Source organism: Haliotis cracherodii, unplaced genomic scaffold, assembly GCF_022045235.1.
Source record: "Haliotis cracherodii isolate W230 unplaced genomic scaffold, xgHalCrac1.p SCAF_10, whole genome shotgun sequence".
Lineage (NCBI taxonomy): Eukaryota > Metazoa > Mollusca > Gastropoda > Lepetellida > Haliotidae > Haliotis > Haliotis cracherodii.
Genome location: NW_027266265.1, coordinates 9,229,725 through 9,242,111, shown reverse-complemented (window position 1 = coordinate 9,242,111; position 12,387 = coordinate 9,229,725). Strand labels below are relative to the sequence as shown.

At 42.4% G+C, this 12,387-nt stretch overlaps 1 protein-coding gene across 2 annotated transcripts in view; it reads left to right on the top strand.

The window, feature by feature from the left end:
• The window catches only part of LOC139446204 (probable G-protein coupled receptor CG31760), a 266,996-nt gene that overhangs the window by 163,991 nt on the left and 90,618 nt on the right, over window positions 1-12,387 (top strand). For both annotated transcript variants that reach the window (XM_071227532.1, XM_071227523.1), the window contains exon 4: window positions 12,011-12,134. In XM_071227532.1, coding sequence (XP_071083633.1) covers window positions 12,011-12,134 — 124 coding nt within the window. The remainder of the gene's footprint in view (window positions 1-12,010; window positions 12,135-12,387) is intronic.

Below are 12,387 nucleotides of genomic sequence, written 5' to 3'. Positions count from 1 at the left end.
ATAACGCTGGAATATCACCTACCCACCCACCCACTCACTCACTCAAATATTATGTCACACTTTGCTCCAAGCTTTATATCCTTTCGTGAATGTCATATCACATCTTGCACTAAAACGTATCGCATCGTTGCACGAGACACCCATTTAATATCTGCACCGTTTTGACGCTTTGTTCGGTAACCATGAACATCATTAACAGAGAACTGAACCAAACACACCATCCCGTTGTTATTCCGTCCCGTCTGTACTTGTCCGTTAGGTGGGGCTGTTAAGGAGTGTCTCAGTGTAATAAAACCAGTGTCGTATTTCAATCGTATATCTTACGTATACACTGAAATATACATGAGATCACCCATCACCCGAACTCGATGACCCCAACACACGATTGGCCAGTGCGGCAAGGCGACTACAACCACTGCTTCGATAACCTTGCAGCCCCGTCGTTGCCGGTGGAATGTGTGCGTGCTGCACGAGGTAGATGTGCTCAAAGCTCTCAAACTATAGACGCATATCGCCCAAGTAGGGAATTACGCTTAATTAACTGATCAAAGAACATTAATATTTTATTCTTCGTAGAGGCCGTTGACAAAGCGAATACACAATGATGTTACGAGAGATACCGTGGACAAAAATAATTTGTTTTCTTTAATGCAAGAAATCCTAATCACTTATTCTCAAAGTGTGAACTTTGAAATAGATGTGTTACTGGGGTTATCCCGGGATCCAAAACAGGCAGAACAATTTGAATCTCAGTCAAGCCGTTTCAGGTTTGTTGCTGCGTGCCTTAGTCTGAAACAGTTGTCCAACTGTCATTACCAAAGCAGCCTTAATGCAGTCTCCATGTTGGCCCGTTGACCCGTATTATTCAAAATCCTGGATTAGGGAAAAACCAGGATGAAACTAAGAACCGGAGATGACATGTATCAGAACGACCAATTATTGATATCGTCAACCGCAATTAATTGATTTATGTAACCTATTATCAAATCTCCTAGTTATTATTTTCTCATTACAAAGTAGCGGAGCTTGATTAAACAGATATCCCCTAACGACTAACCGAGAAGTGAAAACGGCCTTCTGAACAAAAGGTACTGTAGAAACGGGGTGATTATATCGAGCTGGGGGAAAAAGTTGGACGTCATTGAGACGGACCCATGGGAGAGAATGTATGTACACACTTTGTGAAGAGGAGGATTTTGCCAATAAAGCCACAACAATAACTTTTCCATGGAGCCGTTGAACCCATCTGTACCAAGTCGCGGATAATGTGGACTCGACGACCTGCGTTATAGCGAGGACTTGTTTGAATCATGTATTTCGAAATGATTATTACCTAAAGAAATAATTTCGGATTCACTATACAAAATCAATAATTGTAAGTAGAGATATTTTACATTATGTAATCCCCGACGAGGGGGAAAGTTTATCAAGGTCCAAACAAGTTCGGGACTATATATTTTTTATCGTGGAAGAGAAGAGGGGAGTCGGAAATGTCGGAGTTTTGTTTGGACGGACTATTTTTTCAATAAAGCCTTCAAAATATACACGGTGAGACGAACTACGTTTGTCCCCAAAACATTATTTTCCGAACATTCAGTATGTCCATGAAATATTATTATTGCTGTTATTATTATAAGTAGTAGTAGTAGTAGTAGTAGTAGTAGTAGTAGTAGTAAAGATTAAAATAAAAAATGCAGCAAAGAGGGTTTAAGTGATCCTGGCACAGTCAGGCTGGTTAGGCTCATCATCAGCTCGGGGCCCTTGTCCCCTCTATACTCAGCCCAGACAGCGAATAAGACTTAGGATGAGCTGCCTAGTCGAACCCACCTTTTCGGAGAATGTGAAGACTCCCGAACATTCCCGAACACTCCCGAACACTGCAGCCTTCTGCATGACCCAGATTTCAGAAGGGCTGCATTCCTGGCAGCAAATACGGGTACTCTCCCAATGTCAGTTTGGGAGGTAGCAAACCTATGGCACCGAGAACTATTGGGAGTCCGACAACTTGGTACTTGGGATGCAAACGTGACATTTCGAAATCGAGGTCTGCATATTTGCCATGTTTTTTCCCGAATCTTGTCAATCACATTAGTGTCAAAAGGAACGGAAAATTCTACAATTTAAATGATTTCTTTGGATTTATCAAAAAGGACAAGATCAATTTTGTTGGCCGGGATAGGAATGAGGCTGTGTATGGGCCTGTTCCAAAGAAATTTGTATTTCTCATATTCCATGACGCATTCTGCACATCCTTGCTCGTACCATGGACCTCTGTGTCAAAACCACAAGCTTGGAGAAGACGGTAAAAAAGGGATCGAGCCACTCCATCATGTCGCTTAAGATACTGTGTTTGTGCCAAAGCTGGTCGCCCACTGACAATGTGTTGGACAGTCTAATTAAATTCATTGCATAATCTACATTTTATATCAACAGTTTGATGCAAAATCACACATTGACGGTTTCAAGTTGGAAGGGCCTGGCCCTTGAAATTAGTAGTAGTAGTAGTAGTAGCGATTGGTTGAGTATGGTTTTACGCTGCGTTTAGCAATATTCCAGCACTATCACGGCGGGGGACACCAGAAATGGGCTTCACACATTGTACCCATGTCGGGAATCGAACCCGGGTTTTCGGCGCGACGAGCGAACGCTTTAACCACCAGGCTATCCAATATTTTCGGGAACAGATTATATTTATTGAAAATAACTCCCAGCCCTCTCCCCCATTCAACACTCTCACCATACCACACCCCTGTCTTGATATCAAAGAGTCGGCCTTAAAAAAGCTTTTAGATAGACTACAATAGTGTAACTACTCTGGAATATAGTGGTTAAAATCGATATCGGTTTCATGTTTAAAGAGTCAGTGTTTCTGATATAGCCTGATGTTTATAGCTGCTCATCACGTGATGCAGCGACCATCTTCCAGTACTCTCAATGTTCCAGCAATCTCAAGTCGGGGGACATCAAGCTACGGACTTTTAATTATATACGCCCATGTAGGGAGTCGAACCCGGGTCTTCGGCGTGACGACAAACGCTTCAACCACTGATCTACCTCACCACCCAATGCTAATTCAATGGCGGAAGTGAAATAAGGATTTGACAGCTTGTGTGCTTTGAAATAATGACCAGATGAATATTAAACCCAGTGTTTTATTTGTGTGATTAGATGCGGTAGGGATGCCATTTTATGTGTGTGGGGGTGTTCGAGTAGCCAAGTGGTTAAAGCGTTCAATCGTCACGCCGAAGACTCGGGTTCGATTCTCGACATGGGTACAATGTGTGAAGCCCATTTCTGGTGTCCCCCGCCGTGATATTGCTGGAATATTATAGTCAATGCCAGTGATAATTATAACCTGCTATAAACAGGAGAGGATGCTACCGCCTGTCGTCATCCACACAGACAATAGTCAATGCCAATGATAATTTTAATCTGCTTTAAACAAGAGAGGATTCCACCCATGTCGTCATCCACACAGACAATATAGTCAATGCCAATGATAATTATAACCTGCTATAAACAGGAGAGGATGCTACCGCATGTCGTCATCCACACAGACAATATAGTCAATGCCAATGATAATTTTCACCTGCTTTAAACAAGAGTAGATTCTACCGCCTGTCGTCAGCCACATAGACAATATAGTCAATGCCAATGATAATTTTAACCTGCTTTAAACAAGAGTAGATTCTACCGCCTGTCGTCAGCCACATAGACAATATAGTCAATGCCAATGATAATTTTAACCTGCTTTAAACCAGAGAGGATGCTACCGCGAGGAAGTCAGCATCTGCAACTAACCATGAAACAGCATTGGACAAATCAGACTCATCTGATGGTATAATCCAGCCTCATCGATCTAATCACGATTAGAGTGTTATCCTGCGTTCCTTATCTGGTGGCTTTATTATCGATCACTACCAATGGTGCACATCCCTAGTCGTGTACTTGAATAGCGTGGCAAAGCAAACATACTGTTTGTCAGCAACTTAGAATTAACGTAGACCAGGACTACCATTAACACGCGCATGCGCTGGTTCATGTATAATATGAAAGGGCGGAGTGGGGGAAGTGGTTTTTTTAGCGTTCAAAATTATTGCATGATGTAGGTGTGCTTCTGTCTGTGTGTGCCTGTGTCTGTTTGTGTCTGTCTGTGTCTGCTTGTGCCAGTCCGGACTAATGTCGCTTTTATAGTACTAATCCACAGTGCTCGTGGGTTTCACCGAAGTGGTAAACGTCCGACACCTGCGTCAATTCGGGCTTTCTTCCCACATTAACCCACGGCGAGCCGACGCTTTAACCACATTTGGTTGACACAATGAGATATAACTAATACGATTCCAGGTATATCATGATACCAGGTGTACCAGGTATTCGCGAAAAGGTGAGCGTATCCTGCCCCACCGGTGCCACCCGTCACAAGCACATGCAAAGGCAAGTAAATTCTTATAATGAAAAGCATACTCTTTAAAGCCTTTAACCCAAACTGACCTTTTAGAAAACCACTGGATTGTTAGGATCGACTATTTACAGACCGTAACATATAGATGTAATATTGCTGAATAAGGCGTTAAACAACAATAAACAAACAAACAAACAAAACCTACTCCACGGTATCGTTCCGCAAAACAGTCACAGTGCTGAGGCATTTTCGTGGAACGGCACGGGGCGGTCGGGTAGCCTTGTGGTTAAAGCGTTCGCTCGTCACGCCGAAGACCCGGGTTCGATTCCCGACAATGGTACAATGTGTGAAGCCCATTTCTGGTATCGTGATATTACTGGAATATTGTTAAAAGCGGTGTAAAACCATACTCACTCACTCAATCGTGGAACGGTACACTGATCAAGCTTGAAGTGGCCTTAATGTCTCCTAGTATTAGGCCGCCATCGCGGGCCCCAACACGACGTGTACGTTGCAAATAATGAATGAAGACTGTTACAAGCCCATATCCATTGCACGCATCTAGTTCATCCTTCAAACTAGCGCTCATTCTTGGCATGTGGAACACGCACCGTGTTAAGAAACCAGCTGAATTATGCGCAGTGACACTGAAAAAAACTTGCACAACCGGGAGATTTCGTTGTCAACACGGAAGTAAGGTTTTCGCTCAGTGAGTGTGACCGTGATCACGTGTTATAACGAGGAACTGTTGTAACGCTAAACCAAGTGATCCATTTTTCAAACGAAAAAACATTCTTGAGTCCATTAACTACGTTCATGGTTGAAGCGATGTACATGTTGGGCACGGCGTAGTTTTTTTGGGAAAAAAGTCAAATCTATGATATACCATATAAAGGGGAACACGGAGGATGATAAACTTGGAATACATACATCACTCTGAACAAAAAGTTGGAAAAGTTGCTGAATTTCTTGTTAGCAGTTTTTTTTTACTTATTGTCAAGTATTGCGGTTCTAATCACGTTGCATAGTGTTTGATAGAGTCGGAGCTAGCCTAGCGGTACATTGGGATTCATCAGATAAGTGTGCGCCCACGGCGTTAGGCTGCTGAAGAAACATCAGAATGATGGATTGCCAGGAAAAAATGTTTATGCGTTTTGCATAAAGATATGTCAATTAGAAACAAGTTGTGGAAAAAACCGAATTGCTTTATCAACACAACGAAGCAAACAGTTGGCAACACCGACGTGTGTAAAAATATTTAAAGGGGGACTACGCTCGGGCAAATTGGCTGGCCAAGCAAATTTGATTCAAGCCATTCAAACACCAATTTGTTTGTCTGTTAACACAATTGTTGATATGTCACAGTGTGTCACTTAGACCATTCGATTAAAACAATCCTTTAGTTTGCTGTATTTGTATTGAATGATATAATTTAGGTTCAGAGTTGCGTCCCTTGGGCTCACCAGAATCCTATGATTGTGGGTTCGAATACCGTTTCGCCCCGATTATGTTTCTTGGTTAGTCAGCACCATACCCGCGCTCTTGAGTTTCACAAAGTGGTCTGAGATCTGCATCATTTAGGGCTTTCCTCGCACATTAAGCTGACACGCCGTGATGTAACTGAAATAATGGTAAAGCGGCGTTAAACACAGCTCAATCAATCACTCAATCAATCAATCAATCACCCACTTTACTGTCCAACATCATGTAGATCTAAAGTTAGTTTTGTGTTCTGACTTCTGGTATGTACTGCTCTGAGGAAATACCCTGAGGTTGAACTGGACTCCGCTCACCACTTGTATGTCTGAGCTGGAGTGAGTGAGTGAGTTGGGTTTAACGCCGCTTCTAACAGTATTCTAGTTATATCGCGGCGTGTCAGCTTAATGTCGGAAGAAATCCAGAAGTGACGCAGGTCTCAGACGTTTACTACTTCGGTGAAACCCAAGGGACGCAACTCTGCACAGCGAATCGCGGCGCCTTAGACGACTGGGCCACCCGTGCCCCCGTCTGAGCTGGATCTCCGCTCACCTCTTGTATGTCTGGGCTGGAACTTCGCTCTCCTCTTGTATGTCTCAGCCCGTTCTCCGTTCACCTCCTGTATGTCTGAGTTGGATATCCGCTCGGTTCTTGTATATCTGTGCTAGAACTCCGCTCACAGTATGTAAGTCTGAGTTGGATATCCGCTCAGTTCTTGTATGTCTGAACTAGAACTCCGCTCACAGTATGTATGTCTGAGTTGGATATCCGCTCACAGTATGTATGTCTCAGCTGGAGCTCCGCTCACCTCTTGTATGTCCGAGCTGGAGCTCCGCTCACCTCTTGTATGTCTGAGCTGGAGCTCCGCTCACCTCTTGTATGTCCGAGCTGGATCTCCGCTCACCTCTTGTTTGTCCGAGCTGGAGCTCTGCTCACCTCTTGTATGTCCGAGCTGGAGCTCAGCTCACCTCTTGCATGTCCGAGCTGGAGCTCCGCTCACCTCTTGTATGTCTGAGCTGGATATCCGCTCACCTCTTGTATGTCTGAGCTGGATATCAGTTCACCTCTTGTATGTCTGAGCTGGATATCCGCTCACCTCTTGTATGTCTGAGCTGGATATCCGCCCACCTCTTGTATGTCTGAGCTGGAAACTCTGCTCATCGCTTTGTCGGTTATGTCGAGCAGGTATTCCGCTCATTGTGCAGTTATTTTATTGATTATGTGTTGTGTATTAAATGTTCCAGAACAGTGATGCTAATGCTACCCTTCGTCCTCTTCTGGGGCTAATTCCTTCTAGACGTCACGTATCCCAATGCAACCGTTAATGGTCACCTAACTACATTAGGGCAATGCACCATTTCACACATGACCCTAATTACCGCGTGCAGACATCGATTGAACATGGGCACGAGATAGTGGAGCTAAGTCCCCCTTTTAGTGTAAATAAACAGAATGATTTAGCTCTGCAATATGGTACAAAGAAAAACACCTGAATACGTTGTAACCTTAAGCTTGTTAGCAGCAACCCTATTCCTGATAACATCTCTCCCGGAATACCGTATAATTTAAGAAATTCAAATGAATCATTGTCATTAAAATGTGGAACATCATTTTATGATCGATCTTACCAGATACCGTTAATTTGTGGAACGGACTACCTGTAGAAATTAGACAATCTCCGAACTTGTTTTAAGTAGTTTTAAAAAACACATCACTCCAAAATTGGACATACCTAAGGATATTTAGGAAATAGGTTTTGGCAAATTATGCACACTCGTCTTAGGTTGTAGCGCCTATACTCGCACGGGAATAATAGATTTATTTCAGATGAGTGTTCATGTTCTTGTGGGTCGACTCATGAGGATACCACACATTATCTCTTTATGTGTCCCCAAGAATTTTGTAAGGCGGTATACCCTGTATGTATGGAACTTCTAACAAGTCTGCAAATGAAAATCTACGAATTGTCCAATAATAACTATATTATTGAATCTAGCAGATTTAGTTTAAATGTTTAAATATTTGACTGACAATGATGGGTGATATTGATTAGATTCTGATATATTTTATGTTCAATTCAATGAAACGCGGGGCGGTCGGGTAGCCTAGTGGTTAAAGCGGTCGCTCCTCACGCCGAAGACCCGGGTTCGATTCCCGACATGGGTACAATGTAGATATGAATACATATTTTTGTACTATACCCAAACAACCATAATTGTATATATTGTTGTATATTTTCTGGAGAGGCGTTCAAATAAGCATGCGACTTGTTTGCCATTCCAGTTTCGAATTTATTTTAGGAATAAATATGTTTAAAACCCAAAGGCATTTGGTGTTTAAAATGCCTGTTAAATGCCTGTTAAAGCGAGTGGATGAGTTGCGTGTTGGCACGGAACCTGATTCCCCCAAAAGTCGAAAGCAGTGAATCGAGATCCAGAGAATGAGAAGACGAGTGGGTTCAACGCTGCAGAACAGTCTTGGGTTCGGTCAGCTCAATGTCCTAAATAACACATCAGTGATAAGGCATCAGTGATAGTCTCTTCAATTGCCTATTTTGACTTGTGCCGTGTTTGTTCACGTGAACAATTGTCTCGCCTTTGCATGTGTTTGTGACGGATGCCACCAGTGGGGCGGGATACGCACACCGTTTCGCGATCACCTTGTATCATCATTATTTGATAATGATTCATAAACACATGGTATACTCAGAATTGTACAATGGACCTTTAGCAAAGATTTCTTGTGATTATGGAAAGGGCTTAGTCGCTTTTATTTAGACGTGTGCCATCTTGGTGAGTGGGTGTGAGTTGGGTTTAACGTCGCTTTTAAGAGCATTCCAGTTATCTCACGGCGTGTCAGCTTAATGTGGGCGGAAAGCCCAAAATGATGCAGATCTCAGACCACTTTGTGAAACTCAAGAGCACGGGTTTGGTGCTGACAAACCTAGAAACATAATCGGGGCGAACTGGGATTGGTACCCACAATCACAGGTTTCTGGCGTGCCCAAGGGACGCAACTCTGTATAGCGAATCGCGGCGCCTTCGACGACTGAGCCACCCGTGCCCCTAGTGAGGGAACTCGTTATAGAGAGGTAATTTCTATTTGAGATGCTCATTAAACTGCATCGACGTCAAAAAAAATTTTATATATATGTTCAGTTTATGTACAAACATCAAGATATTTTATACTAAAGGACTACCCGTCTCCTGTATATAGCTACATCTACAGTATCTACACGTGCATCTACTCCTAAGTCTGCATTTACTTATACAGCTATATCTACATCTACACCTACTACTACAATTGCAACTACATACACACCTTGATATACAGCTACAGCTAAACATGTATCTACGGTTACGTCTACATATATTACTACAGCTTCTGTGGTCTTGTGGTACAGCGTCTGGACACGTCATACCAAAACACGTAAAACGATGGTACTTGTTGTTGCCCTGCCTGGCGTTCGACAATGAGAGGATGAACAAGGCCTGATCGTATTAGTGTCAGTATGTTGTGTTTGAATGGGATATTCATGTTAAAACAGCGGCAGGGTATCTCAGGGGTCTAGCACTTTCACTCCGGCATTAGATCGGACAAGTACAAGCAGCCACACATCATACATGCACGTCGCCATATACATGTAAGTGCAATAATATTGAATTCGACGTTAAACACATCTCATCTTTCATCTGCATCTACTGCTGATCAATCTTTTTGTAGAAATGAACACTTCAAATCTGAAACCAGAAATGAGAAACTTCCAGATGCAAAGTACGTGTTGAGATGTTTATGGATCGAATCAGGCTCCGGAGGATAGTTGTCTTGCACTATGAACTGCGCCGTTCCGTTTAATGTCAGAATAAAACTACGGGCAAAATGTGGCATTTGAATAACGCTCTGATTTCAATATGCGCTGTCATTTCGAATTTTCTTTATACTGTTTGTTATTGGAATGATGGGATCTTTGCATCGCGTGAAACATTAGCATCCCAAACAACGATCACATACAGGAAATTACATCTCATGCAGTGACCAGAGAGGAATTTGTTATTAAATTCCCTACCAAAAAAAATCTCATAATTCTCAAAGATATGTGAACTATTCCGGTTTCTTGACCAACCCATCCCCAACTCATGCCAACGCATAAGATAGTAGAGAATAAATCGTTCAGAGGCCATGTGTGTGTCGTGTTTATCACCCGAATGGGATTTCCTGTTTGCTCTCTCCGACGTCCGCGCGCTAGCCTGTGCTCACGATGGCGTTCGGGTGACGGAAAAGCCCGATGATTGGTTTCAAGTTAACATCGTGATTAATCGCGGCGTCGATCTTTGCAATTTAGGAGTACATTTTTAGGAATATATTGACAATGGTATGAAATATAGGGATTATCGCAATGCCTCACGTCCAGACCAATATTCGTCATATTCCCGCTCCCAGGAAAGGAGAGAAAAAATATATCATTTTACGATTGGTAAAGATATTAGGGCATAGATTGATGCTCCCCTGAGTCACCCACTGTCTGCAACGACATAACCCTTGTCGTAATATGCAGATTTGAAAAACATCATGTGTTGCAGAAATTGCGCTCGTATATTTGTCTATTACTGAATTTCCAATATTTTACCAATTGTTTTGGGACAGACCTGCTCACAAACATGACTTCGTAAGTCCCTTGATTCGTATTTATCCTATCTTCCAAAATAAGACGTGATTCTTTTCACAGCTATTTGGCTATTGGGAATTTCTTTCATTTTAAAAAGTCTTAAAAGCGTCCACGATTGTGAGTATATTTTGTTGGTGTTGACTTATATCACATGGGATCAGCTGGATAGAGATCTAAGGCTGTTAACAATTGCGCCTCGTCGATCGGTCTGGAATTTCGAATCCAAAGGGGCATGGGTGGCCCAGTCGTCTAAGGCGCCGCGATTCGCTGTGAAGAGTTGCGTCCCTTGGGCACGCCAGAAACCTATGACTGTGGGTTCGAATCCCGGTTCGCCCACATTATGTTTCTAGATTTGTCAGCACCATACCCGTGCTCATGGGTTTCACCGAAGTGGTAAACGTCTGAGACCTGCATCAGTTCGGGCTTTCCTCCCACATTAAGCTGACACGCCACGATATAACTGGAATACTGTTAAAAGCGGCGTTAAACCCAACTCACTCACCCACTCACTTCCAATAAACTGTGAAGCAAAATAAACTATACCTTTCAGATGATTTTATGACATTTTTAATTAATAATATCTTACGTTGGCGATATTATCTCCCAAAAACAAATGTACTGGTGCTAAGCCAGCATTCAAAGAATACGTCTACATGGTTGTATTTTATAAACATGATTTGAATACAAAACTTATACAAATATGTAAAAAGTTTTCGTATAATACACAACTGTTCATGTGTATCCTAGACACCCTATCTTTCAAAATCAATAAATTTGCTTTTTGGCACAAATGGGGTCATGAGGTTCCAAATTCTTTTCTTACCCCAGTCTTTATTGAACCAATTTATTTTTACACAAGATTACCCAACCACAGAGTAATTTTCACAAACTGGAAGGAGTGATAGTTATATAGACTAATAATCAAATTCAACAACAACAGATCTTTCATTTTTCAATTACATAAAAAACAAAATCGGTATACTTTCTTTTGCCCTAGTGTTTATGACCACTACGCTTTGAGACGTGTGCTCATAAAAAATACGCCTCGAACGATGTCCAAGTTGAAGGATGTAGCATTGTGATATTAGAGAAGTCGAGCAAATCCTGCTGAACAATTAGTCCGTTTGTTTCCGATGTTGGCTATGATATAAATCAATTATAATTAATGGCACAGATTCTCAATGCCAGAAGCAAATTTGTCTACGAATTACCAGAAATAGAAACAGTTCAAAGACTGTGCAATTATGAAAATACGGCGTACTTATAATGTCCTTGCGTTTCTTTGTAACGACTCCTTCTAAATGTTCTATTTGGTAACAAATGTATCTGCAATTCATAATCCAGACAGTTATGACGTTTCCCATCGACTTCATCTTCAGATTGCCAAGATTATTCTCTGCCTACGTCACTTTCGTATTAATTCATTGTTTTCATCAAACAAGCCTAACTGTTATTTCTTATTTCAGAGGGACGAGTGGAATAGACATCGATTTACAGAAAGTGGATATTGACCAATGTCCACTACAAGGGCAGTCAAGTGAGGAGAACGTGTTTGCTGGGTCTTCGCGATGTACTCCCGAGACAACGAGGGTATGTGCTCAAGCATTTTCTGAATAACGACCTCAGCGTTGCGTGTGGTACTCGGCATCTCATATCTGCCCATCATAGTGTGACCGCCTCCGTGGTCTAAAGGTAGAGCGTCCGCCCGGAGAGCGGAAGGTCCGTCGTTCGATCCCCGGTCGCGTCATACCAAAAGACGTTTGAAAATGGTACTTGTTGTTACCCTGTCTGGCGCTCGGCATTTAGGGGCTAAAACAAGGACCGGTCGGCTCGGAGTCGGTAT